The sequence below is a fragment of the Stenella coeruleoalba genome (genome assembly GCF_951394435.1).
Source record: "Stenella coeruleoalba genome assembly, chromosome: 13".
Taxonomy (NCBI): Eukaryota; Metazoa; Chordata; class Mammalia; order Artiodactyla; family Delphinidae; genus Stenella; species Stenella coeruleoalba.
In genome coordinates, this window is record NC_137159.1 from 6,461,890 (window position 1) to 6,488,436 (window position 26,547).

Sequence of the window (26,547 nt, forward strand, 5' to 3'; positions counted from 1 at the left end):
GGGACACGGGTTCATGCCCTGGTCCAGGAGGGTCCCACATGCCGCGGAGCCGCTGGGCCTGTGAGCCATGGCCGCTGAGCCTGCGCATCCAGAGCCTGTGCTCTGCAACGGGAGAGCCCACAACGGTGAGAGGCCCGCGTACCGCAAAAAAAAAAAAAAAAATGCAGACGCCAAGGTTAGGGATCTTCATGTCACAATGAAACCCTGTTTGGCTGTGTGTAGGCTGAGCCCGTTCTTTATTAACCGTAAGTTGTTTCTCACAGCATAGAACTATTCCATTAGCCTGAAAATAAATAAATGAATAAGGTGCCTCTCACTGGGACTTCATGTGCTGGCATAAACAGGTGGGGATGCATGTTCTTCCCGAATGGGAGGTACCGTTTAGGAGCACAGAAAACACATCTTGGGAACACAGAAATCCAAATGCAAATATGGAAAGCACATATGCGCCCCTCCCTCCCGCCCCTACGTGCACGTTTGCATGAGAAAAGCCACTGCCCCAATCATACGACAATGAACGCTTACCGTTGTTGTAAGAGCGAAAATTTCCTACAAATTTTATGTATTCATAAGTTGGAAATTCCTTTGGGTTCAAGCTGCCTCTGAGAAGATGGCAATAAAATTCTAAGTCGTTGTCAGCTGGGCCATTAAAGGAAAAAAGGAGAAACGGAATGAGAGCTCTACAGTGATTCTAGACTAAACAAGCCGCATCTTGTGAAACTCACAGGGTTTGGTCAACACATGGCCGGGCTATTTCTCTCATTATGACTGACTTTCAGACATGATTTTATAACCTCTGCAACACACGTTTTTCCCCTCTGTAGTTTATAGATGTTTTGCATTCTATACTCGGACCCGATTAGTCTTAATTTGCTCACAGATGTCTGTGGTTGGCTCTGTCCGCCTTAATTAGTTCTGGTTGTTTTCATACTGTATATTAAAATAAAGCTGCTCAGAGCTGCTCTCCTTAATTTAATCTTTCCACTTTGCTCTGAAGGAAAATCAGATGTACAATGGGACACATTATTCACGGAAAACGGAGTAAGGCTTGAATAAGTACAAGGCACCTTTGCTACTGCCGTCAAAATACACGTTTCATTAGGTGACCGGACCAGCTTTCTATCCAGGTCGCCAATTTTGACAAAAACTTTAAAATTCCATAAAACCTGCAAATGTATATAAATAACCAGATGACAGCCTCAGAAGAGAATTTGGAGTTTTGACCTAATTATTCAGTTTTTAGTTGGTTACTTAGTATCATAAAGACAAATCTAGCCTCACAGCGTCCTCCAAAGTAAGAAGATTATTCACTTATTTTTGTACCGTTTATTACTAAAAGGTTCTCATGTGGGGGGGAAAAAGGGATCTCTTGTATTACATGCAAAACAAGCTATTATTCTTAAGCTCTGTGCTTTAAAATTTTCCGCATAAAAGTTCAACGTCTTCCATATTCCAAACTCCGGTTTTAGCTTTGAACTTAAAATATACCTCTACGGATCTTGGAAATGTTCTGAGTCACAAGGAAAATTATTTTTAAAATTAGTCCTCCCTTCTTAATTCATTCTAACCTCCTTTCAGAAGTGACATCCTCGTCTTTCTATCTCGTAAAACCAGTGAAGTTCAACTTACATTTTAAGTGTTCTGGGGAGGGGGAGTCCGTCACAAGCATATGGGAAGAAAGCATTTTGTAGACTTCTGAGTGTTCTTGTTCTGGAAGGAAACGTAACAAATTCTGATCCGTGACATCCGACTGGAAAAGAAAAGAAAGAACCAAGGCACACATTCCACAAAGACGAAAAATAAAAAGCAAAGGCTGCAACTTCGTGACAATTCAGAACTGGTTTCTGAACTGAGAAGTTCCAGACCTGACTTTCTGTGAAGACTCTGGAATTTTGAATTGTCATCTAAAAGGGTTCACCTGTTCAAATGCAAACGTGCTCTTGCCCGTGGGCCTGAGAAGGAACTAAGACTCAAGCCAGACAAACACGCATCGAAGCCCCGTGTGCTGACAACACCCCCGTGTTCCGGCTGGGGCGGCGTGGCTGGCGGGGAGCCCCAGCTCGAGGCCAACCACGCACATGGAGGCCCCTGAAGAGCCCACGGGTTCCTTTTCCGACCTCTAGGCCAGCAAACGGCTGTTTACTTCTAAAGGTCTGTAATCAAAGGAATTGCACTTTTTTTCTGAGGACCTGGGCACCCGTGGACAAAATAAATACAATGGAGTCCAGACTCAGTGTTATCCAACAGAGCGGTCTGTGATGATGGAAATGGTCTGTAACCCACACGGGCCGTCAGGGAAGCCACCAGCCACGTGGCTTCCGAGCACCTGAAACAGGGCTCGTGTGACTGGATTTTGTTTTTGCCGCACCGCACAGCTTGTAGGATTGTTAGTTCCCCCATCAGGGATTGAACCTGGGCCCCGACAGTGGAAGCACCGAGTCCTAACCACTGCACGGCCAGGGAAGTCCCTGAAGACAGAATTTTTAATTGTATTTAACTTTAATTATTTTAATTGAAATTTAAGTCACCACATGTGGCCGGTGGCCCCCATACTGGACGGTGCAGGTTGGGGATCACGGTGGGGAGAGAGGAGACAGCCGCTTCTCTATCCCTCAGTAAACTCACCCCCTCCGACAGCTTCAAACACCGTCTGTGCACACCCTTTCATGTGCACGCCAAGGCAACTCGCTCTTGGGTGTCCTGGCTTCACATCCCATCTGCCTCCCAGATGTACTTGGGGACCCCAGATCCACATACACCCCCAATGTCCTCATTATCTCCTCCCCCCGCTGTGTTCTCTGTCCCCATGTGTGGTGTTGTCAAGCGGTCACCTGCCCATACCCGACACCCAGCTGGCATCCTTGACCTCTCCCTGTCGTCCTCACATCCAAACAGGGTCTCAGTGCTGTGAGATTTTCCTTCCTCGAACTCCCTCAGATCCATTCACTCCTTTTCCTCTGGCCTCTACCCTAGTCCAGGCCATCATGTCCTCTGGGCAGTGAACTGGCCAAACTGGCCTTCCCACATCACCTTCCGTCTCTGTCCAATTTGCTATCTGCCAGCAGTCTCGTATCAGACCAAGTCACCACCTTGCCAACGAACACAACATTGTAAATGAACTCTACTCCAATATAAAATAAATATTTTAAAAAAACAAACTTCCGTGGGCTTCCAGCTGCTCCTGGGATGAAGCCTTAGCTCCCCAGTTCACTAGTCGGGCTCAGCAGAGCACAGCCTCCGCTCTCAGCCCGTCTCCAGCCCTCCAAACTGCCTTTCCTCCGGGCTGCTGGCTCTCCTCTTCCTCTGGGCCGCCCTCAGGCTGCACCCTCAGGCTGGAGCATCCTGCACCCTCTGCTTGTGCTCAGGAACTCCCGCGCTGCCTTCAAGTCCTGGCCTTGAAGTCCCTTCCTCTGAGAAAGCAGCCCTGACAGCCCCTCACCCAGAAGAGGACCACTGCCCCTGCTCCTCTGGCCGCTGCGCCCGTGTCATCTGTACCCACTGGGGAAGGGCACATCTGTGACCACGTAGTAAGCCCTGGGAGGGCCGGCGAGGCAGGTGAGAGCCAGCTCTGCCCTCCAAGCTGCACTCTGCTTGACGGGAAGATGACGAGGCTGTGAGGGTGACACGAGCTGCTTTGAGTCAGCGGCCGATACAAGGGCACAACGGCAGATGCCAGGCGTGATAGGGGTTCATTAACCATGTAGGAAACAACTCCAGGCTTTCTTGTTCTTTCCCATGATAACGTGTGTCCCCTGCCTGCCTCTCCCCTGTACCCCTGACATCAGATGGTGCTTGGCCTTCAAGAAAAACATGTTGATGAACTGAAAGAACAACATGGCAAGTGCTGTGATGGAAGCAAAAACCAGGCGCCTGGAGAACTCTGAGCATGGGGTGCAGAACCCAAAATGACGGGGTAGGGGAGCCTCCCGGGGACGGTTCCCATGGGGAGGGATCCTTGCGGCGGGGGTGGTGGTGTCTGGGGACAAGGTGGTGTCCACCAGGCAGCCCGGCTGCTCCAGGCAGGGGCACAGCCCACACAGAAGTGGGGATGGGGGTGAGGGTGGGAGCCCTGACAGCACAGTGGGTGGGGGAGGAGTGGGGAAGGGCAGTAGGGCTCGGGGCTAGCAGCCCACAGAGGAGTCAAGGCTGAGCTTGTGTGCCAGGGGACCCGCTGGGGCACGTGGAGGAGGAAGGGGGGCAGGACTGTGCTTGTATTTCGGACCCTCTAGTGGCCTGGGGAGGAAGGGGGCACAGGAGCCAGGCTAGAGGTGGTCGAAGTCTGAACAGGTCCGGGGAAGGGGAGACACAGAGGAAGGGGCCGCGTCCAGAAGACTCAGCCAACACCACCATCCGACTGACACCGACTCAGGGCGCCGTGTGCCAGCCGCGGCTCCCGGCACCGGAGGGAAGCACGGCAAAGGGGGCAGGTCCCTCCCCTCCTGCGGCCACGGTTCCAGGACTGTAAGCATGTGCTCGGTGGCTGGGGAAGGGCAGGCAGGAGCGGAAGGAGGGGCTCTGGGGGTCCCCAGGCTCCCTGCTTGGAGGCCCCTGTTTGGATCTCTGTGGACAAATACTCCGCAATCCCCCCCCCCCACTAGCTGTGCTACCATTTTCTCATTCTGGCTTTTTCTCCAAGTTCCTTCTGATGTTCTTGACTTTATTTTAAGCCCAATCCCTTTAGTTTTTTAGAACATGACTAATGCTCACACATGACAGTACTCTCTCTTCTTAAAGACATTTCAGATACTTGAAAATGCTAACTCCGTCACCACATGGTCTTTTCTCGGAGGGCCAGTCAGAAGCCCACTTCCCTGATGGAGGGGGTGGCAGAGCGCAGGGTGGGGGGCCGCCTGGCCTCGCTGCTCCTGTGGGACACGGTTGGCAGGTCACAGGGCATCTCAGGTGACAAGTTCTGCACAGAATAAAGACGAACACTGGAGGGAGGCGGGGGTCATGAGGATTATGAATTGACACACGAGGAGGGCTGAGAACACACTTGGCAAAGAACAAGCTCTTGCTATGCCTTTGCTATTATACTCCCATTAGGCCATTTCCCTGTGCTGGAAACCAACACGAACAATGAAATTTTGAGAATTTAAAGCCTAGCGCTTACAGGAGAGTAAATTATATCTGCAACTGAACTGTCCCTGGAATGCGCTGAGCTCTGTTTATTAAAATCATGGCAATTACAGAGACAAGGGAGGGAAGGCACCATCCTCACAGCTGAATCACTGTATCAGGAACATCACTGACCTGCTGGAGGCGGGAGGTTCTCCATCCAAACTTGTTGCTATGCCCTTGGCTACTTTGTCAAGAACCTGGCCCTTTTCTGAGTTTTGCACTAGACGCCTGCTCTAAATCCCCACAACACTTCTCCTACCTTTTCTCCGGAGGCCCTGGGACAGCCTGGGGAGGATGTGAACAGACAGGAAGCATATTCCTCTCTCTGTCTTTTGAACCCACGGCACCGGTGCAGTTGCGTCAGCAAAGTTAAATGAGCCTGCACAGCAGTCCGCAGACTGGCCGGCTGAGCTGGAAGCGGGCCGTGTGGACGTCCAGTTCAGGATGTCCCCGAGGGGCCCCGGCAATTCTGACTGGAGATCTGTGTCGGCCACGATTAGAAGGGGGATCGGTGAGAAGCCTCATGTCGAGAAGAGGCAGGACTGGGCTCAGCAAGCAGAGAGGGCCCTGGGCTCCCGAACGACCGGGGCATGGGAGGCATACGTCATCTGCTTTGATTCAGTTTAGATTCAGAATCAAACTGACGGCCAAAGAGGGATGCTTTCCGAAGACAGTATAACGATAGCTTCGACCCGGGAGGAGTGAAGAATGAATTCAGGTAGAAGAAGGACCAACTCTAAAGACTCTCTCTGCTCATCAAAAGACCCTGAAGACAGGGAAAGGCAAACCACAAAGCGAGATCAGATATTTGCGGCACACAGACCTGTGGTATAAGCCCGGAAGGAAGGGTCAGCGTGATATGCTGCCTCGTCATTTGGCAAAATCGAGGGTCTTGACTGGACCAACCAGAGTTCTCCTCCCCACTGTAACGGCAAGCTCCTTCTTGCCACTGACAAGGTCCCCTGGCTAACAAGCCTCCTTACTGCTGGGGCTGCAGAGGACCAGACGCAGTTACTGTTCATCCTGCAAGTGGGTTTCAGTGCCCTGCCAGCCAATCACATCCTCTGTGGGAACCAGGGGGCACCCCACCCTCTTGCTACTACCACACCACCCCTGCTTGTTCACCCTGTTCCCAAGTGCAGCCCCCGTGCGTCCCTGCATGGCACGCGGTACGCTCCTCCCTGGGGCCGTAAGTACACGTGCTTAACACACCGTCAGTTAATACACCGTCTCACCTGTCCAGTATTGGCTGTTGTGTGTTTGGCCATCCCTGTCACCCTAGGGCAGAGTGACGAGGATGCGATTAAAACCATGCCCGACAGAGGACTAGCGTGGAAAGAACGCTTACAGATCATGACACAAAAGACGCAGACAATCCAGTAGGAAAATGGCAAAATACCTGAAAGAGCATTTCACAGAAAAAGGAAATCCAAACGGCCGACAAACTATGCAAAGACACTCAGCCACACCATCAGCTGGGAGAAAAGCAAATCGAGACTCCGTGAGATGCCTTCGCACAAAAACTGACAGTTCTGACAACACCAAGTTCTGGTGAAATGGACGAGCTGGAACTCCCCACCCCGCTGCTGGATGGTGGAGTGGTACCATCACCATGGAAACAACGCGGTATCACCTAGTAAGCACGACGGGTTCCTACCCCACAACCCAGCGATCTTACACACAGTCAGCTCTCTGGAGGATGCTTGCAGATGTGCATCAGGAAATACGTACAGACATCCACAGACACACCCTCTCAGAGTTCCACACTGGCCTGGGGGCAGGGATCGTAGCATGTGTCTACAGCAATGAGGACAAACCCACGACAGCGACTCTGGATGGTGTGAGACCACGAATCCCTTAGCAAAGCTGAGCGGAAGGAGAGTGCACCAGAGTACACGTCCTACAACTCTGTTTACATAAAGCTAAGCCAAAGGTCGTACTAAATTACAGGGATTAATGATGAACTAAAAGTTGGCAGAACTGCAGAGAGAAGCAAGGACACGATGATGGGGAAATGGTCATCTCTATGCGGAAGGGGGCGGTGTGATGGGAAAGGAGCAGACAGGAGCTTCTGCGGGCCTGGTCATGCTCTGTTTCATACCCTCGGTGACAGCTACATGTATGCTTGCGCTCACCTTATCGTTAGTTTTAAAATGGAAGCTACGTTTTATACACGGCTCTGCAGGTATGATACAGAAAGATCAAAAGGCACATAAAAATCAAACCAATCTAACTGGCAACCTGGACCCTTTGAACCTGTGATCAACCCTGAGCTGCAGCCACCCCTCCCTACTGGGGCCCCTCCTACACAGAGCATCCACCCAGGTCCGCCCTGACGTGAAGCCTCCGACAAGCTGACCTGGACCAGGTGGGTTCTCCCAGCAGGTGAGGACAGGTGGGTGACGGAGGGCAGAGGGATGCTTCCTGGAAGGCCCTGCGCAGCCAGGGACTTGCTGCTGCATTTCACCGTGTCATAAGCCAGGCGCTCTGTCTTCCTCCTCTGTGACCTCTTCTCCCTGCTGTGACCCCTGCCCCAGGAACCTGGCCCACTGTCCCCTTTGACCTTGTACTTCCAGCCAGAGCTTCTACTTGGAGAAACAGCATTACACAGAGGTATTTTTTTGGTGAGTAGATTTCTCCAACTTTATAGTCACTCTGTGCCTTAGATTTTTTTTGCGGGGGTGGGGGGAAGTTGTGTTATCCACGCCTGTATTTCTCACTCTGAGGCCCTGCCCACTTGTGCCAAGCTGTTTGCAACTGCTCTCCATGCAGGAGCCCCACTTGCAAACCCAGTCCCTCATTCAGTGAGCATTCGGGCACGTGGGTATCGGCTCGGGGCTGGGGACAGGGCTTGTGCCTGACGAGCGAAGTGTGATCCAGCTCCTTAGGCCAACATGGCGTTCATTAACAGATCGGAAAAGCAATCCGGGAAGTTAAATGTTCTAAAAAATCAACGTCCAAACAGGAAACACAGACCGTGCCCGCTGTGGGTGTCAACTGGCTCTGCCTCGGCCGTGCTCTTTCCCAATTACGTCCAAGGCGTGTGACGCCCGCCCCTTGGATCTCTGCCATCAGCACGCTCACCTGCCGGGCAGGTCTCTGCCTTGACCGCCTATGTTAATTCTGGATGCCAAAATGTACTGGCGTCACCACCACGGGTAAGTTGTGACTTTCCCTTAACATCATTTTCTGCTTTGAGCTATTTTCTTCTAGCTTTTCTCTGTCAAACTGGAAAAGCAAGCTCTAGGATCTTTCATCAGGACACTGCTGTACAAAAATCTATCGTGTGAATTTTGGAGTGTCTGAGTTTCTAGTGGCAGGAAGGATACACAGAGAGAGATACTGAGACTTTTGACAGACTTAGAAGAAGAAAGGAATTCTTGCTGCTCTTCCCCCACGCCCCCCCCAATCGCCAATGGTCCCCCAAACCCTGGCCACACGGGGCGCGGTGGGACCCAACGCCTGGCATGCCAGCCTGTGATGCCAACAGGGGGCGTCCTTGCTACTGTGAGGCCCTTGGCCTCCAGCGGGCTGTCTCTGCCGGCCATGCCTCGATTGACGGTTGCCTCTTCCACGAGACAGGACATTGCCTTCCAGGTCCTCACCCCACCTCTGCTCAACACCCACCCCACCAGAGAGCAGCTTCACTGTCACATGCAGATGCCTGAGTGGTGGGTAAGCACCAAGTTCTGGGGTCAAAGTGTCCCAGTTCAAATCCCAGCCGCACCACGTGCTGCCTGTGGGACCTCAGCTGCTCTGTGCCTTGGTCCACTCATCTGTGAACAGGAGTAAGTACCTATTTCACAGAGTCATCGTAAGGACCAATAAGTATAAGGAGAATGGACCTTCTAAGTGCTTTCACCATATTAATGCATAGAAGGGACTCTTAATAGTGCCTGGTACATAGTAAATGCTCAATAAATATTGGCTACCTTTTTATTAGTCTTTAATGGCTTAACAGATGAAATCTCTCAACAAAATTGCAAACCCTTAAGGTTTAAAGAATCTCATATGGATTTGCAATTGAAGCGACTGACAAGGGATTAATCTCCAAAATATACAAACAGCTCATGCAGCTCAATATCAAAAAAAACAAACAACCCAATCAAAAAATGGGCGGAAGATCTAAACAGACAGTTCTCCAAAGAAGACATAGAGATGGCCAAGAGACACATGAAAAGATACTTAACATCACTAATTATTAGAGAAATGCAAATCAAAACTACAATGAGGTATCACCTCACACCAGTCAGAATGGCCATCATCAAAAAGTCTACAAATAATTAATGCTGGAGAGGGTGTGGAGAAAGAGGAACCCTCCTACACTGTTGGTGGGAATTTAAATTGATACAGCCACTATGGAAAAGGGTATGGAGGCACCTTTAAAAATCTAAAAATAGAGCTACCACATGACCCAGCAATCCCACTCTTGGGTATACATCTGGAAAAATCTATAATTTGAAAAGATACATGCATCCCTAAGTTCATTGCCCCACTATCTACAATAGCCAACACCTGGAAACAATTTAAATGTCCATCAACAGAGGAATGGTTAAAGAAGATGTGGTATATATGCAATGCAACGCTACTCAGTCATAAAAAAGAATGAAATAATGCCATTTGCAGTGACATGGATGGACCCAGAGACTGTCATACTGACTGAAGTCTGACAGAGAAGACAAATATCATATGATATCACTTACATGTGGAGTCTAAAAAAATGGTACAAATGAACTTATCTACAAAACAGAAATAGAGTCACTGATGTAGAAGACAAACTTATGGTTACCAAGGGGGAAAGGGTGGGAGAGGGATAAATTGGGAGACTGGGATTGACATATACACACTACTATATATAAAACAGATAACTAATAAGAACCCGCTGTATAGCACAGGGAACTCTACTCAATACTCCCCGATGATCTGCATGGGGATAGAATCTAAAAGAGTGGATATATGTATACGTATAACTGATTCACTTTGCTGTATACCTGCAACTAACACAACATTGTAAATAACTATACTCCAATAGAAATTTATAAAAAAAAAAAAAAAGAACCTCATATGGGCCATTTGAATCACTGCATTGTCTGTGGACACGTCCTGGGCTTGTACTGAGAAATAAGCAAGTTTGAATTGAAGTGAACTAAACTGAAAGCAGAATTCCTAAATGGCAACCCAAGTCCTCAGCGTCAGAAAAGCACTAGGTAGAGTGGTGGCGCGTCTGGGCTCTGCGCTCAGTGGGCCTGGCCTCAGCCCTGCTCTGCTCCTTGTTGGCTGGGACACCTTGGTCTCATCCTCTGTCAAGTGGAGGTGACAGGGCAGCTGTGTGATGGGCACCAGGGAGGTTTCTTGTCCACCCACTAGCAGGGATACAGCGAATCGTAAGTAAAAAGGGAAGAAGATGACGGTTTGGGTAAAAGCTACAAGTAAGCAGGAGTTAATGTGGAGATCGTCCGTCCTGGCCTCACCCCCGCTGGGGAGCGTGAGGGCTGACTCGGTGTGTGTCTGGGTCCACAGACAGGCACTTCATCAGCATTCAGATGGGTCGGGCATTGACAAATGAGAGTTGGGGTCATTTTCTTACTCTGGAAGGGCCATTTCTCTGGCCCTTCCAGCTAAGAAAACAATTCATAAAGGTGATTCTAAGTTGCTCCAGAATTTCGAATCGGAGTCCCCAACTTACTAAGTTCGCTCTGCCACGTATGGCAACTGGGTCATCAGGTAATTCCAAGAGGAGAAATCAGAACACTGCAAATCCTGTTTCCCCAAACAGCTCTGGCCACACTCCCAGGCCATTCCGGGGTTGACACCTGTTTGCTTTTCATCAGCGCCTCGCACTGCCTGATCCCGTCCACTCAGTACAAAACCCAACCCCCTCCAAAGGAGCACCCCACCTCCTCAGATCAGCCCAGAGAAGCTGTGATCTGATGCGGTCTCATCACTACTCCAGCATGAGACGAAAATCAAGATGAAACTGCTTTCCCGACTCCTTAGGGCTGAGTGAGAACCAGCCTCTTCTGACGGCTCTCAGAGGAGAGAACCCCCAGCCTCATGCACCCTGGAAATGGGCTGAACCACAAAGGGCAGATGGATTCAGAGTAATGCAAAGGTATCTGCCTTGCAACATAAAAAATGCTTTTCTGGGCTACAACACACAGTGACCCACAAAGGAAAAACACGGACGGTGGTTTTGATCTACACACAGCATCGTCTGCAGCAGCAACGGGAGTGGGGAGTGGCTTCTGAGGAAAACAATGATCCAGGACGATGTGGAATCCTGGGCCATCAGGGAAGCTGGGGTCGTCACCGCCGGCGGAGCGGGGGGTGAGCTGCCCACACAGCGAGGCCACAGCGCTCCCGGGCAGGTGCGGCTTGGGAGAGGCCACCACGGTCCTCCAGCACCACCCGGCCAGCGATTCCCTACGAGCAGGCCCCCGGGGCAGCTACCACCCTCCTCATGTGTCCTGGCCGCGCATCCACCCACGTGTGGGAGTCGGGGGTGGGGGCTCAGCAGTTTGGCGGGGCTTTTTGGGAGGAGAGAGAAGAGAGGACGTTTTAGCCCAATCAGTCCCACAGGTGGGTACAAGCTTCCTTCCAGATCGGTCTCTGTGGGAATAAACGATGGTGTGGTGGGAAATGGAAGGCTGACCAGATGCCTCCGAGGGGCCCTCCAAGGTGGACCCTCCACCAGCCGGGTGCTGTTCTGTGAGTCAGAGCATCCTGACGGGGGGACCAGGGAGCCCGTGAGGCTCAGGCTGAGAGGAGAGAGTGTGATGGAAGATGGGAGGGGGGAGGAGGAGGGAGGGAGGGAGGGGGAGGGAGGGGGAGGGAGGGAGGGGAGGGAGGGGAGGGAGGGGGAGGGAGGGAGGGAGGGAGGGGGAGGGAGGGGAGGGAGGGAGGGGAGGGAGAGGGAGGGGGAGGAGGGGAGGTAGGGAGGGGGACGGAGGGAGGGAGGGGGGAGGGGGGGAGGGAGGGGGAGGGGGGGAGGGAGGGGGAGGGAGGGGGAGGGGAGGGAGGGGAGGGGGAGGGAGGGGGAGGGAGGGGAGGGAGGCAGGGGAGGAAGGGGGAGGGAGGGAAGGGAGGGAGGGGAGGGAGGGGGAGGGAGGGGGGAGGGGGGAGGGAGGGGAGGGAGGGAGGTAGATGGGGGCGAGGGCCCGGGACCACACGGCACTCGCCCTTCTCCGTACCCCACCTGGCTCCCTGGGACACGACGGCAGAGCCTGCCCTCCTGCCCAGACCCTCCTTGCTTCTCAAGTCCTTCCTGGTCCAACAACATCTTCCCAGAGTATTTCACTCCCCCCTCCCACCATCATCCCTGGCACTGAACCCTTACCACCAGCAAGCGTTACAACCTACTGCATCTCAGTTACATCTCCAGCGACCCCCAAACCCCCTTCTGTCCCCAGCCGTCTGGTGCACATCCGTCCACCAGCTCTCAGGGGACCTTGTCTTTCTTTGCAGGTGTCTGTCAGCCTCCGTAAAGGCTCTGAGCTCTGCTAACTGTGCTGTGGGCTCACGGCTCCTGGGCGGTCTCTGGGGCACTGGAGAGTGAGGACCTGCACCACAGCCCCCGTTCCAGGTCTTGCTTGTTCCAGGATGACACAGGCCTGCACCCGCCTCCCTCAGGAAGCCTCCGAGCTTGGCCTCGGCCCGGTGGAGGGCACTCCTTGACCCTCCTTACACACAGATTCCCGCACACCTGCAGCGCCCCGGCTCTGAGATCTGAATGGTCCTCCAGGAAAGAGGATCACACGTACTGGCAAAGGCCATCAGAACAGAAACTCACCGGTAAATGCCCAAGGAGAGGCGTGATGCTGTCAGAAACGTAGAGGATGCTGCCGTCCGTCGTCACAGCGATGATGAAGCCGTCTAATGCCTGCGGAAAACACAACAGGTGAAGGCTCCTCGGTCATGCTTTCACGGACGAGAGGGTCATCGAAGCCAAGGACCCCGGGTTAGGTTGCCAACTTTATTTCGTAACCCTTCAAATATTTTCACGACTAACCTCACAGCACATTTTTCTGTCTGGCACACAAGGCGGTTTCTTACACAGAATTTGTCTAGCCCAGGCAAACTGCTTGCAAAGCACAAAAAGGCTTGGTGAAAAACGGGACCTACTGGTTTCATGAAACAGAATTTAGCCATGGAAACTACCTAACTAGTTTTTTTTTTTAAATGTCTAATTAAGCTTAATCTTAAAAGTACAAAATGAAAAAAATCTAGAATGTGTTTCAAATAATCTGAAATAGCAATCCTATGACAGTTATAACAACTGCAATTTCAAACACCAAGGCCTGCATAACTTCACAATATAATCATCTCAAAACATGTGATCAAAAACTTTGGGCAGGAGTTTCTTTCATAAATCCTTTGAGGACAGCTACCACACTTTCGGCTTTGGGCATTTCTTCGTGTTCCACTTTAACGATCTCCAGAAGGATATCTCCACTACCACAGTTCTTTAGGAACATGAAACATTGAAACAAAGCATAATGATTCATTTCAGCCCGCCAGAGAAATCTCTTCAAATTATCTGCGTCTTGTATGGCCTTTAGTTTAAAGTTCTCCAGGACTTGCCGAAAATGAAAAGGGTTACCTCCGTCAGCACCATTCAAAAAAGCCTGCATTCCATCCTCTCAAGACCAGTTGCTTCCTGTGCCGTGGAACTGAGGCTGGGAGCTACTAGCGTCGATGATCACGGACTTACGCCGCTTCTCCGTGGTGGCCATGCACAGAGACGTCATGGTGCCTTCGTGAATAAGGCCTTGGAGACTGGCCACACTCAGAAGCCTGAGAAGGTCTCTTTTTGCTTTTTCATCTGATTCTTTAACCTCAACAGGAGTATAACTCAGAGCAGCATGTAGCAGAAAGGTGAGCTTCTTCTGAAAGAGATGAGCCACCCTTTGGTGGCTCAGCATCCTCAAAACAGCTGCTCGGGTAGGACTGTATGCGGTTCTCCCCACCCCTTTCCTCACAGTTCCTGTTATTTTTCAGCCCTTGAATATGCTTGTCCAATTCAAGCCTGAAAAGCTCAAGTCCTTTTTCAGACCCTCCTAAAAGGCAGACCGTATACTCAAGAGTTATGTTCGGAGTCCGTCGTCGCTGTTTAGGGAAGCAGTTTTTCTTGTGGAAAAGGCAGTAGTAACAACTGATGCTGTAACCTGGAGTTCTCAGCTCCACTCATGCAACACTATCCAGCCCTTCAAAGACTGCTCCCTTAGAAAGATGCTTAGCGATGAAACTGTGCGGCTCTGCCTCCACTTCAGAGGGTAGATTAGTATCCGCCAAGGAGAGGCTGAAATCATCACCGGAGGGAGTTTCTGCATCTGTGCCACGTGGGCTTCCACCATCACTGTCCGCTCGCTGCTGTGCCAACCTGCTTCCACGGTAGCTGCAGACACAGTAGCGGCTGCTGGGCAGTGGCTTGAGTCTCCGCTCTTCAGTGGGGCTGCCCTCCTCGCTGCTCTCTCGCTCCCCCCTCACCTCCATCCAGCGATTCCTGCAAGGAGGGGAGCATGGCGGCGGCCTGTGAACGGCCCTGTACCTAAGTAGTTTTAATGATAAGCGTACCTTTGGGCCGAATCAGAACCATCACGGTGACCCATTAAAAGCTGTCAGTGATATTTTACAGTCCTTGTCCTACCCCCAATATCACTCTGAGTTCACTGGTAAACATTTACTAAGATAGCAGACCTCACAGAGGTGTTAAAAAAACGAAAAACTGTGCCTGCTGGTTGGCGTAGACCTCTGCTTACATCCATTGCCATAGAAAGACCTCCTGAAGGAAGTGTCTGTAGAGAACGTTCACATGAATCCACCAAAGGGAAAGGTAAGGACCAATGGGGACGTGCTGTGTAACTCAACCAGACCCATGAGAACAGCTGTCCCTCGGTATCCGTGGGGGACTGGTCCCAGGACCCCTGCAGACACCAAAATCCACGAATGCTTAAGTCCCTAGAGTTGCCCCCATATCCGTGGGCTCTACGTTCTCAGATTCAACCAACCTCAGAGGCGGAACCCACAGACACGGAGGGCCAACTGTATTTCAAAATAACCGGAAAATTCATTTGTTGAGACGTTTTTACTGAGTGCCTGCTCTATGCTAGATGCACTGCTCTGGGTGCTCATGAGAGAAGAGATACAGGCCGTCCATGTTTTCTCACAGACTCACTGTTTTGTTTTCAGATTCCTTATCAGGGGCTCACGATGCTCTCATGAGACACACGAGAAAGGTGATTTCTAAAATTCAGACTCTATTCAGCAGAGAATGGGGTCATCCTGGCAACTGGCTCTATGGGCACAGTGATGAGATGGAGGAGATTAAAAGCAAAGTCCACCTTCCCAAAAACAAATTTTTGAGGACGTAATACGCTCACGCAGACCATCCCTGTAAACTATCACTGTTGCCTCACTGACTGTATTGTTAAAATAGCATCTTCTGCAAATATAGGAATTTTTCCACGTTGGGGGAAAAAAACCCCAAACTGAAATATGTGCTTAGAAAGTTCTGGAAACATTTTGTATGCACTCAGCTATATCCTCCTAGGGTGTTCCTGAGCATCTGCACAGCCAAAGGGCACGGATTCCTTCAGGGTAGGAGGGTGTGGCCAAGTGCACGGCAGCAGTAAGCGGAAATAGTCCAGTAAGTGTGCAGAGAAGGGCACCCACCATCACCACGCACCAAAGTGGGAGTTCTCTTCACCAGGAAGATTAACATGTGGGTCACTTACTGTTGAACACTTACGTACTGCAGGATTTAAGACTGAAAAATATCTTAAAGCACATTTCTTAAGTGGACCTCATCCTCTTGGAATTCATCTGTGGTTTTCAACTGGAAGCAACTTTGCCCCCCTGGGGATATCTGGCAATGTCTGGAGACATTTTTGCTTGTCAGTTCTGGGGTGGGAGCTCCTGGTATCTAGCGGGTAGAGGCCAAGGATGCTTTGAAACCTCCCATCTACAACACACAGGATGTCCCTACAACGAAGAATTATCAGGTCCGAAATGCCAAGCGTGCTGAGCTGGAGAGATCCGGGATCAGATTTACGGCTCATGGTGAACACCGAGGTACGTCCGAGTGAACTTTATTTCTTTTTCCCTTAAGTATTTTTCTAAATTAAAAAAAAAAATCATAGTAGCAGTGCTCCTGGAAGATGAATTTTTTTGAACCGGTGAAGGCATTGTTGATGACGTCAGCTGGACCATTTTAGGAAAAGTAGATTAGAATATCGGGAAAAGCAGGAACAACATAAATTCTCTTCTTGCACAAGGAGCCCATGCCCTCTTGAAGTTGTAAAGCAAGTGGGTGTTAAAAAGCTGAAGGTATTTATAGATGGAAGATAACGCCCATTGGCGTTTGCCATCAAATGCACAAGAATTACACCGAGTCACTGCTTTAAGAATGCTTGCGATGGTTGTGGAAGTCCCATCCGCAGCATTTGAGAGGGACTCGATAGAACGTGACTGAAAAGCAATGTGCCCCTCTTATTGCAATGGGGACTTTGGCAGGAGCTTCAGGGACGCCAGAGATGCCGTAATGGCCCGAGTTTCATACCTGCCGCGCACCAGAAGGAAACGAAACCATCCCTTTCTGCCAATTCCTGGCTCTGATAGAATGTTTTTTGTCTTCTCTGGGACAACATCTGGGCAAGAAAAAAGATGGCTGTAGCTTTTCTGAACAAAATTCAGAAATACCACACACTTCCTAGTTGCCAGTCAGTAAGAGCTTTCCCTTTTTTGAGTTTACTTGTTCCAATGCTTATAGTCACCATCTTGGCCAGTTTACACTCAACCAGCTTGGCTGGTCTGCGACCAAGTCATTCTGTTCTTTCAAATTCCATAACTGTATGAATTCTCATGGAGTCTGGTTTGGGGCTCTTCTGGGAGAAGAGGGAAGAAGGAGGGATTCACATCCAGACGGCACCAGCAGTGCAGTTCCCTGGGGCCTGATGGGTTCTGTCCTGGGTTTCATCTTCATTTAGAAAGGAACCTCCTGGTTATGAAGACATGGCATCTGATTCCTCATGCTCCCTGAAATGGCTCTGAACAAAGGAGGGGGATATGCAGCTGGAATGGGACACACACTATGGAGAAGTTGCATCTTGGGAAATGAGAGCATCATCCTGTGGGAACCATCATGGGGAAGGTACAGGAGGCTCCAGTCACCCATCACCTGGCCTGTGTCTACTGAGGGGCAAGAGGGTAGAAGAGGAGCCTAAAACAGTCAGAGATAAGTCAAAAGTTCTAGTTGGTGGGTTTCCCATATGCCTCAAAGATGCAATTCACCCAGAAGGTCCACTTGTTGTATAGGCTTAATTTTGGGGTCCAATTCACTCATCTAGCATGATTTCCTTTAGACTGGCTTTAGGGAGTCTACACTGGGAGCAGAGGAAAGTGCATATCCATACAAATCTAAAATCTTCTTTTTCTAGAAATTTCAGTCTCCTAAGTCTCAGTTCAGCCCAAATTTTTGTCTTTAAAATAAAGACTGTTATGAGAGGCAAAGAAGGACACTACATAATGATCAAGGAATCAATCCAAGAAGATACAACGACTGTAAACATATATGCACCCAACATAGGAGCACCTCAATACATAAGGCAAATGTTGACAGACAGAAAAGGAGAAATTGACAGTAACACAGTAATAGCGGGGGACTTTAACACCTCACTTACATCAACAGATCACCCATACAGAAAATCAATAAGGAAACACAGGCCTTAAATGACATATTAGACCAGATGGACCTAATTGATATTTACGGAGTATTCCATCTGAAAGCAGGGAATACACATTCTTTTCAAGTGCACATGGAACATTCTCCAGGTCAGATCACATGCTGGGCCACAAAGCAAGCCTCGGTAAATTCAAGGAAACTGAAATCCTATCAAGCATCTTTTCTGACCATGACATTATGAGATTAGAAATCAGCTACAAGGAAAAAAAAAAAACTGCAAAAAACACAAACGTGTTTTGGAGGCTAAACAATATGCTACTAAACAACCAATGGATCACTGAAAAAATCAAAGGGGAAATCAAAAAATACCTAAAGACAAATGAAAACACGATGATCTAAAACCTAGGGGATGCAGCAAAAGCAGTTCTAAGAGGGAAGTTTACAGCGATGCAAGCTTACCTCAGGAAACAAGAAAAATCTCAAATAAACAACCTAACCTTACACCTAAAGCAACTAGAGAAAGAACAAACAAGACCCCAAGTTAGCAGAAGGAAAGAAATCATAAAGATGAGAGCAGAAATAAATGAAACGGAGACTAAGAAAACAACAGAAAAGATAAATGAAAACTAAAAGCTGGTATTTTGAAAAGATAAACAAAATTGATAAGCCTTTAGCCAGACTCAGCAAGTAAAAAAGGGAGAGGGCCCAAATCAGTAAAATTAGAAATGAAAAAGGAGAAGTTACAACCAACACTACAGAAATACAAATGACCATAAGAGACTACTACAAGCAACTATTATACATTGTTAACCTTATAAAAGTCCTGTTCTCTCAAACACTTTTGATACCCTGAAACTCCTTGCGGGGGGGAAAAGTTGTGCTACAGACTTTTTAAGAGGGTTATATGCTAGAGGGTTATGTGTTTTAATTACTTTTCCCTAAGAATTAAAAGATAAAATGATTTCTGTGAAGTAGCATAATGATGCATTAATTCAACATGATATTTCACAAGCTCCTCTAAATTTAACATACTTAAAATGCATTGCTTCTGGAGAAAGTTCTGTATTTTCTTTAAATATAGTTCACATGCAGATTTAAGTATCTTTCATTTCATGCAAATGTACATTAATGCTTTTATATTTCATAATATTTGGACATCTTCATTCTGGCATTTTCTTACTCCAGTAACTTTCTGTTTTCTGCACAGTTAATCTATGTAAATTAACGTTTACATCAGTCTTATATAGGCACATAAGATGAGATCTAGACAGACAGATTCCCAAAGAGCCATTCTCTAAAACCCTGCCAGGAACCACAGACACAGCCAGTGTCTAACTTCCTCTGGCTGAACCCATCCATCCCAGGTTTCTTCTTCTAATTCAAGGGCCCAGACATGCCATGTCTGGGGCTTTCTCTCTGTCCACCATTGTATCCGAACACTCCCAGTCTTATCCCCAGTTCAGAAGTCAGCACCATCCAGATGTTTTTGCAGTGACTTATCCTCATCTGTACTGAGAAGTTTCACCCATAGAGAAACATGATGTTGAAGAAGGCCAGGCACTCAGATCGGTCAGATTCCCTCAAATCCAGCCCAGCAGATGGGCGTGGGCCCTTAACTTTCCAGAGGAAGAAATGTGAGCATCCTTCTTGGCACAGAGAGACCACGTGCTGGGTGGGGAGACACAGTCACGTACGGCTGATATCCACACGTCATGTTGATGGAATCGGAGATCAAGTTAAAAGCATTATTTTAAAAGAAGACTCTGGCTTTCAAAATGTGTCCTACTAAGGGAAAAATATATAATTGCTGCATTATATTCTGCATAAATACAGGGCAGAGACGTAATCCCCTCACTCTCCCTACCTCCAGCTCTGTTCCTGCCTGGCTCCCCAACGAGGTATCCTCTGGTTGGGAGATGTGAGTGGGCTGGCAGTCACCATGGCAACGGTACACACTCGCATTGAGTTTGGGGATTCTCGCTTCTACTGCCCAACTCGGTAGCCAAAACATAAGCAAGAGCAGGCAGATTTTTCAAGAGTCTATCTGTTCCCAGCCCTCTTTGCAGGGTCGAGAACGGCTGTTTACTTTGGGCACAGGGTCTTATCTGGAGCAAGCAGCTAGATTTTAATTTGCAACCCGTTAAGCTAATTGGAAAGTGCATGTCACCTCCAACATCAGCTGGGTGAATTCTTCATTACTGAGGAATGAAGGCTTCCAGTCCTGCTGAATGTCACAGATTTCCGTTTGCGTTGAGACTTCTAAAAAAAAAAAAAGCATAAACAAGCTTTTAGATGGGAAGGCACCTAGAACTTGGAATTAACAGATGAAGCACACGTGATTTCTACGTGATTTTGCGTAAATGTGTACTGTAATGAAAGAAGCTGATAGAAGGACATAGGTTACTCTGATTTCTGAGGACCCGGTGCTTTGGACGCAATGGGCTTAAAAACACCTCTTGACGTTTTCACACGCCTTCAATGAGGCTTCTGTGAGGAGAGAAGCCCACCCTCTGCACTGGGTGTCGTGCCTACAATTAGCAGGTGGTACCACGCCCTTGAATTTCTACATGACAAAGCCCATCAGCGGTTGGAGTTATGTGGTTGCCACCTCTCAAGGCAACAGGAACAAGGACAGGGATGGAGGGTCACATCCTTAAGCTGCTTCTTCATGGTCAAGGTGAAACAAAACGCTTCAGTGAGCTGGTATTTTCAAAATTCCAGAAACATCTTAGGTGCGTAGAATCTAACCTACTGTGTCTGTGCAGATTGTCATGTATTTTTCAGCATTTCCAGTTCCTGAAGTATAATGTGCTATAACAAAAACATGTTACTTAGTTGCTTTTAAGGCCAGAATTTACTCTTCCCAAAACTTTTTTGGGTTAATCTGTACTTTGCCCGTTTCAAGTAACTACCTTGTTTGGAAGACGTTTTTTGTATTTGTAAATTTAATAGTCATTGGTCTACACAGGACTCCTTAAACACTCTAGCTCTCCTGCCCTTTTGTCTTTTCTTTATCATAGTTGATTGAAATTGGTTTTTACTATTCATGACTTAGAATAATTTCCTTCTGCTTCACAACTCGGTAACTTCATGTAAATTCTTAGGATTTTTGTCAAGCTCGGGAAAACACCAAGCAAGTTTCCTTCCTATGAAAACTGTAAGATTTCAGGGCATTTCACTTTTTTTTGGTTTACTGACTGATCTTCAAACCTCTTTTTTGTTTTTTAATTTTTATCTAATTTTTAAAGGTTACTTTCCATTTACAGTTATTATAAAATATTGGCTCTATGCCCTGTGTTGTACAATACATCCCGGAGCCTATCTTACACCCAATAGTTTGTGCCCTGTATTGTCTACCCCCTCCCACCGCCACTGGTAACCACTAGTTTGTTCTCTATAGCTGTGAATCTGCTTCTTTTTTGTTATATTCACTAGTTTGTTGTATTTTTTAGATTCTACATATAAGTGATAGCACACACAGTATTTATCTTTCTCTGTCTGACTTATTTCGCTTAGCATAATGCCCTCCAAGTCCATCCATATTGCTGCAAATGACATGATTTCACTCTTTTTTATGGCTGAGTAATATTCCACTGTATATATGTACCATATCTTCTTTACCCATTCAAGTGTCGTTGAACACTTAGGTTGTTTCCATGTCTGGCTTCTGCCTTTTTGAAAGAGGGTGCTTTATTAATAAAATATCTCTTATAAGATTATTACAGGGAGCTCAAATGCTATACTGAATATATTTGTTTTTCCTTCAGCTTATCCTCCATCTTTAACCAATGTTTTGCTCCACTTTATGTAGTAAGAGGTTTCTTTAGGGGTTATTTTCTTGGTGCTAAGAAAAACCCACGTAGCTATGATTTATCTCTTTACCTCAGAGAGAATCATATTCTGTTCAACAACTTCCTAGAAAATGCAAATTGTTCAGGCAGATAATCTATCAACTTAAACGAGGAGAGGCATTTAAAGGCCTTCTCCTTTGACGCTGTGTTGTTGGTAGTTTCTCTGCAGGGAGTTTGGCGAGTTCATCCTGACATCTGAGTGAATGGAGGTGAATGAATGAAAGTGGTCACTGCTGAATGAAGATGCTGTGAAGGGTGAGTTACACGTGTGACTCTGTAAACCTCCCCGAGTTCAGTCACCCCGCATTCCCTGCGGGGAAGAGATCTCCCTTCTTGATTTCTGAAAGAATATTTGCTGTTCTTGCACACAACTGAAGTTTTGTCTTTCATGATTTGAAAGGAGCACAAAAGAGCCACTAACAGCCATTGGTCACTGAACACAGGAAGAAACCCAGGAAAGGAAACCATGGTGGACAGGTAGTCAGCCAACAGCACTGAAGGGCCACCAGCGGGGACCAGCGTGGGGACCCCTCTCAGCTGATGCCACTGTGGCCACAGGCTGTGCCCAGTGAAAGGCATCCTGGGAAGCAGAGGCCAGGCGCTACACACACATCTGGGCCAGTTATCGTTCTGGGGTCCCAGCTGAGCCAAAGAGGAGAGGGTGAAACTCCCAGTTCCTCAGATCAATGACTGCGACCCTTTTACCACTTAGAAAGGAGATGGACTTGCGGCTATGCTTATCAACGAACCCATAAATACCCTCCCCCTTTTCCTAACACATACGCTCTTCTGTAAAATTCCTCTGACCATCAGGATGAAACTGTAGGTTAATCGTCTGTCTAGGAGAAGAGTCTTTCTGGCAGCCCAAATCTGATATAGACAAGGACCATCCAACTTACATTTCTTTTAGCTCATTCAGTATGACTAGATGCTTTCCACAGCAACAGCATAATACTACTGAAAGCTGCCATTTCATTCACTTTGATTTTCAATAATCTGATTACAGCCCTTGCAAGTTAAGGTTCCATCCATAGCACGTTAAAAAATAGACAGATAAAATGCCTCCGAGCAAGTTAAACTGGGAAATCGAATTCAGTGTTATAATCACATCTCTACTGGCATTTTACGGGAACAATATTACAAGCTATAGGTGACAGGGCAGAATCAGCAAAGCAACATCGTCAGAGTGGTTTCTAAACAGCAAGGGAAGCACCACCATCTGGGAGCAATTTTGCAGGGGAACATTGCAATCAGAAGCTGAACCCCCAAAGTCTACCAGCGTTTAAGTTGTACTTGTGCCCTAGCACGTTCACCTCCCAATAGCTCACGCTACGCATGAACAAGCAGGTACGGCTTTAGGTTATATACGGTCAAGGAGTCGTCTGGAAAATGGGGCAGAAAATAGGCTGGATGGGGTAATTGTCACCCTGTCCAACAGGGACATTTCTCCTTGTTCTGCCGCCATCTCCACCCCACCCCCGCTCACTAAGGCAGACGTACGGAAGGGGCAAGGATGAATACTAGAATTTGATGTTGGGAGAAAGTGACACTGAATCAGCTGAGACTCGCACAGGCAGAGGAAAGCACACAGGTCAGCCTGGTCTCGTAGAAGTAACGTTTCCACGGGTGTGGATAAGACTGCCCGATATGCCTTGCTATCCACATAGTTTAGGGGTTTCTCTCCTGTAACAGATCCTGATGACACAACAGTTTCCTACAGAGAAACACGGTCAGATTCTCATTTTGAGTTGGATTACTCCAAAGAGAAAACGTATGCACTCCAGGATCAAGGTGTATCTCCCAGGCTGAGAAAACAGGGATGCTTGACAGATTATTGAGGAAAAAGCTAAATAATTATAACGAGTACCTGCACCTCATCATCATGCCTGACGGATCACGTGGTCCACCTTCAGCGTGAAGGCAGAAAGCACATCTAAATCCACAGTTCTTAACCCTGGCTGCACGCTGGAATCACCCGGGCAGCTTTAAAAATACTGATGCTTAGGCCTGACCCAGGGGTGAGCTGGTGAAAGGCTCTGCACACCCACAACAGTAGTGTTTGCCTGTTTTTATGGTGTAAATTCTCAGACCCTGGCTGATTTCTAGCTGCCAACTTGATGGCAACTGGCTTAGAAAACTCTTGAAAATTTAACAATCACCTTTTGCAAGCTGGTTTGAGCCCGCTCCAGCTCACAACCTGGGTTCCACCCCTAGAAATTCTGAGGTGTTGGCCTGTGAGGTGTGACCCAGTTCCATGTATTTTTAAAAGCTCCTCAGGTGATTCTAAGGGGCCACCAAGGGTGAGAGCCAGTAGTCTAAGTGGCCACACTAATCAACAGCTATAGTGTAGCTATGACGTCTCTATCTGTAAGCGTCCCATAAATCATGTCTTGTGGAGAAGCAGTACGGTGTAATGTTAAAACCTTGGGCTCTGGAGACAGAATGCCTCGTTTAGATTCTGCACCTTCCTGGCTGTCTGATAATAGTGGCTGAACATCTCTGTGCCTCGGTTGCCTCATCTGTGAAAAGGTACCAACCCAAAGGGTCACTGTAAGGCTCAGATGAGATACACTCCAGTCAGTTACTCTATGGGGCCCTTAGAACAATGCCTGCCTGGCTCCAGGTGGGCCCCGAATTAATGCTGACCGTGCTATCCTCCACTCCACTGCAGACGCTTGTGGAGTTCATGTCCATTTGGATTACAAGTTAAGTTATTGTTTGTTTTTGTTTTTTGCTTTAATCTAAATTTTGGTCCAACCGTGATGTTTCTCAATAAAATCTGTCTTGGATTTTCTATTTTCTTTTGAATGTGGAATAAGGATGAGGGAGATCTGGGGTTGATCCTGGTTGCATTTCAGGGGGCTGTGTGGAGTAGGCCTTAGTCTTAAGAAAAAGGTGAGATGGACACAGGCACTCCTGGTGGTAGGAGGCTGCATTTCTGCTGACGGATCCTTTCCAGGTCCCAGATTTGACAATTCTGTAATTCCACAGTGGACAGAGCCCAACATAAATGTCACACTGATGAACCTGATCTCAGCTGTCCTATTTCTCAGTGGCACTGACCTAGTTTGAGTAATTTGCACACAATATCTTGGTAATCAAACCAACCTGCCCTTTCATTTAGCTAAATCATCATTTAGGAAATATAACCATTCTGCTTAAATTATTGGGGGCAATCAAATATTGCTGCAATCCTTTATTCTTGTTCCCGGCTTGACTGTTCTTCCCTGACTTTTAACAAAAGCAATTAACATATTCTTTACTCTCCCCTGGGCAGCCTTGGGGTAAAAAAGGAGATATATCATTACTGTCACATTTGTAATAGGTATACACAATCATTACAGAAATAATAAAAGAATAACAAGTATAATGAAACTTTCTAGTGTCCCAGCTGTGCCCTCTTCCATGAAATCATCTTGTCTAGGAAAATGTTCAGTGAAGGAGAAGCACCACGGTAAGCACAGAAGATCTGTAATTATCTCCTCAGTAATCTGACATTTCTGACTTTAATATGTTTGGTGTCATGGCTAAGGAAAAAAAAAAAAAGAATTCTGTTCTTGCTTGTTAGTAGCTCCTGAACCCTCACCTAACTCTTCAGTTTTTTTGTACCATCCACAGGGGAGCAGTAGTGCAGGGTGGGCCGTGCTAAGAGGTAAAAGGGTTGGAAGGAGAGTAAAATGGAGACAGGATGATTTGAGAAAGACATGAGTTCAAGGATGGATTCAAGTAATAAGTTCGTATAATGGAATACTAGGCACCAATGAAAATGAATTAGCCGTTGCACTGGAAGAATACAGATTAGTCACACAAACATCATGTTCATAATGTATGATTTCATCTGAGTGAGGGCCCAACAGATGAAACCAACCTCTGGTATTAGAAGTCAGCCAGAGAATACCTTTGGGGAAAGCAGAGGTAAATAGGAAGGGGCAACTGTTGGGGAAGCTTCTATTTCTTGACCTGGGTGTTGGCTTCCTGGCTGTATTCACCCTGTCATAACTAATTCAACTGTACAGTTATGATCTGTGTATTTTCTGTATGAGTGTTATACCTTTATAAAGTATTGAAAAGTTAAAAAAAAGAGTGGAGTGCTGGAATGACTAGATAGTCACATGTAAAAGGATGAATTCTGACTCCCTACTTTTACTCCATATACAAAAAATTAACTCAAAGTGGATCAAATATCTAAATGTTTAACCTATGGCTTATATCTAACTGCTTAAATTATAGCTTAAAATTACAAAACTATTAGAGGAAAATATAGATTTAAACCTTCATGACCTTCATCGACAATAGTTTCTTAGATATGATACCTAAAGCACAAGAAACCACCACCACCACCAAGAAGACAAATTGGATATCATCAAACTTAAAACTTTCCTATGTCAAAGGACATCATTAAGAAAGTGAAAAGACAGCCCACGGAATGAGGAATGTATTTACAAATTATATATCTGATAAGGGTCTAGTATCCAGAAATCTTACAACTCAATAGCAAAAACATAGATAATCCAATTAAAAATGGGCAAACGATTTGAATAGACAGTCTCTAAAGAAGACATACAAATTTGCCATGTGCCAGTAAGCCCATGAAAAGCTCAACATCATTAGATATTAGGGAAATGGAAATCAAAACCACAATGAAATATCACTTCTTATCAACCAGGAAGGCTATAATAAACACACACACACAATCAGACAATAACAAGTGTCGGTGAGGATGTGGAGAAACTGGAATCTTCATCCATTGCTGCTGGGAATGTAAAAATGGTACCACTGCTGTGGCAAACAGTCTGGCAGTTTCTCAAACATTTAAACACCAAGTTACCACTCGACCAAGCAATTCCACTCCTAGGTATACCCAAGAGAACTGAAAATATATATCCACTCAAAACC

General features: G+C 47.4%; 1 protein-coding gene and 1 pseudogene across 6 annotated transcripts in view; both read right to left on the reverse strand.

The window, feature by feature from the left end:
• NPAS2 (neuronal PAS domain protein 2) overlaps positions 1–26,547 on the reverse strand; it is a 180,841-nt gene that overhangs the window by 44,212 nt on the left and 110,082 nt on the right. For 3 of the 5 annotated variants that reach the window (XM_079941233.1, XM_079941229.1, XM_079941230.1), the window contains exons 4-7: positions 19,968–20,059; positions 12,911–13,000; positions 1,630–1,750; positions 526–639 (exon numbers count right to left, since the gene is read on the reverse strand). In XM_079941233.1, the coding sequence (XP_079797359.1) occupies positions 526–639; positions 1,630–1,750; positions 12,911–13,000; positions 19,968–20,059 (417 nt within the window). The remainder of the gene's footprint in view (positions 1–525; positions 640–1,629; positions 1,751–12,910; positions 13,001–19,967; positions 20,060–26,547) is intronic. The other 2 variants (XM_079941231.1, XM_079941232.1) reach the window with 1 other exon arrangement.
• LOC307196172 (protein Njmu-R1-like) lies at positions 13,458–14,641 on the reverse strand (annotated as a pseudogene). The gene has a single exon. The product of its transcript is annotated as a protein Njmu-R1-like (transcript).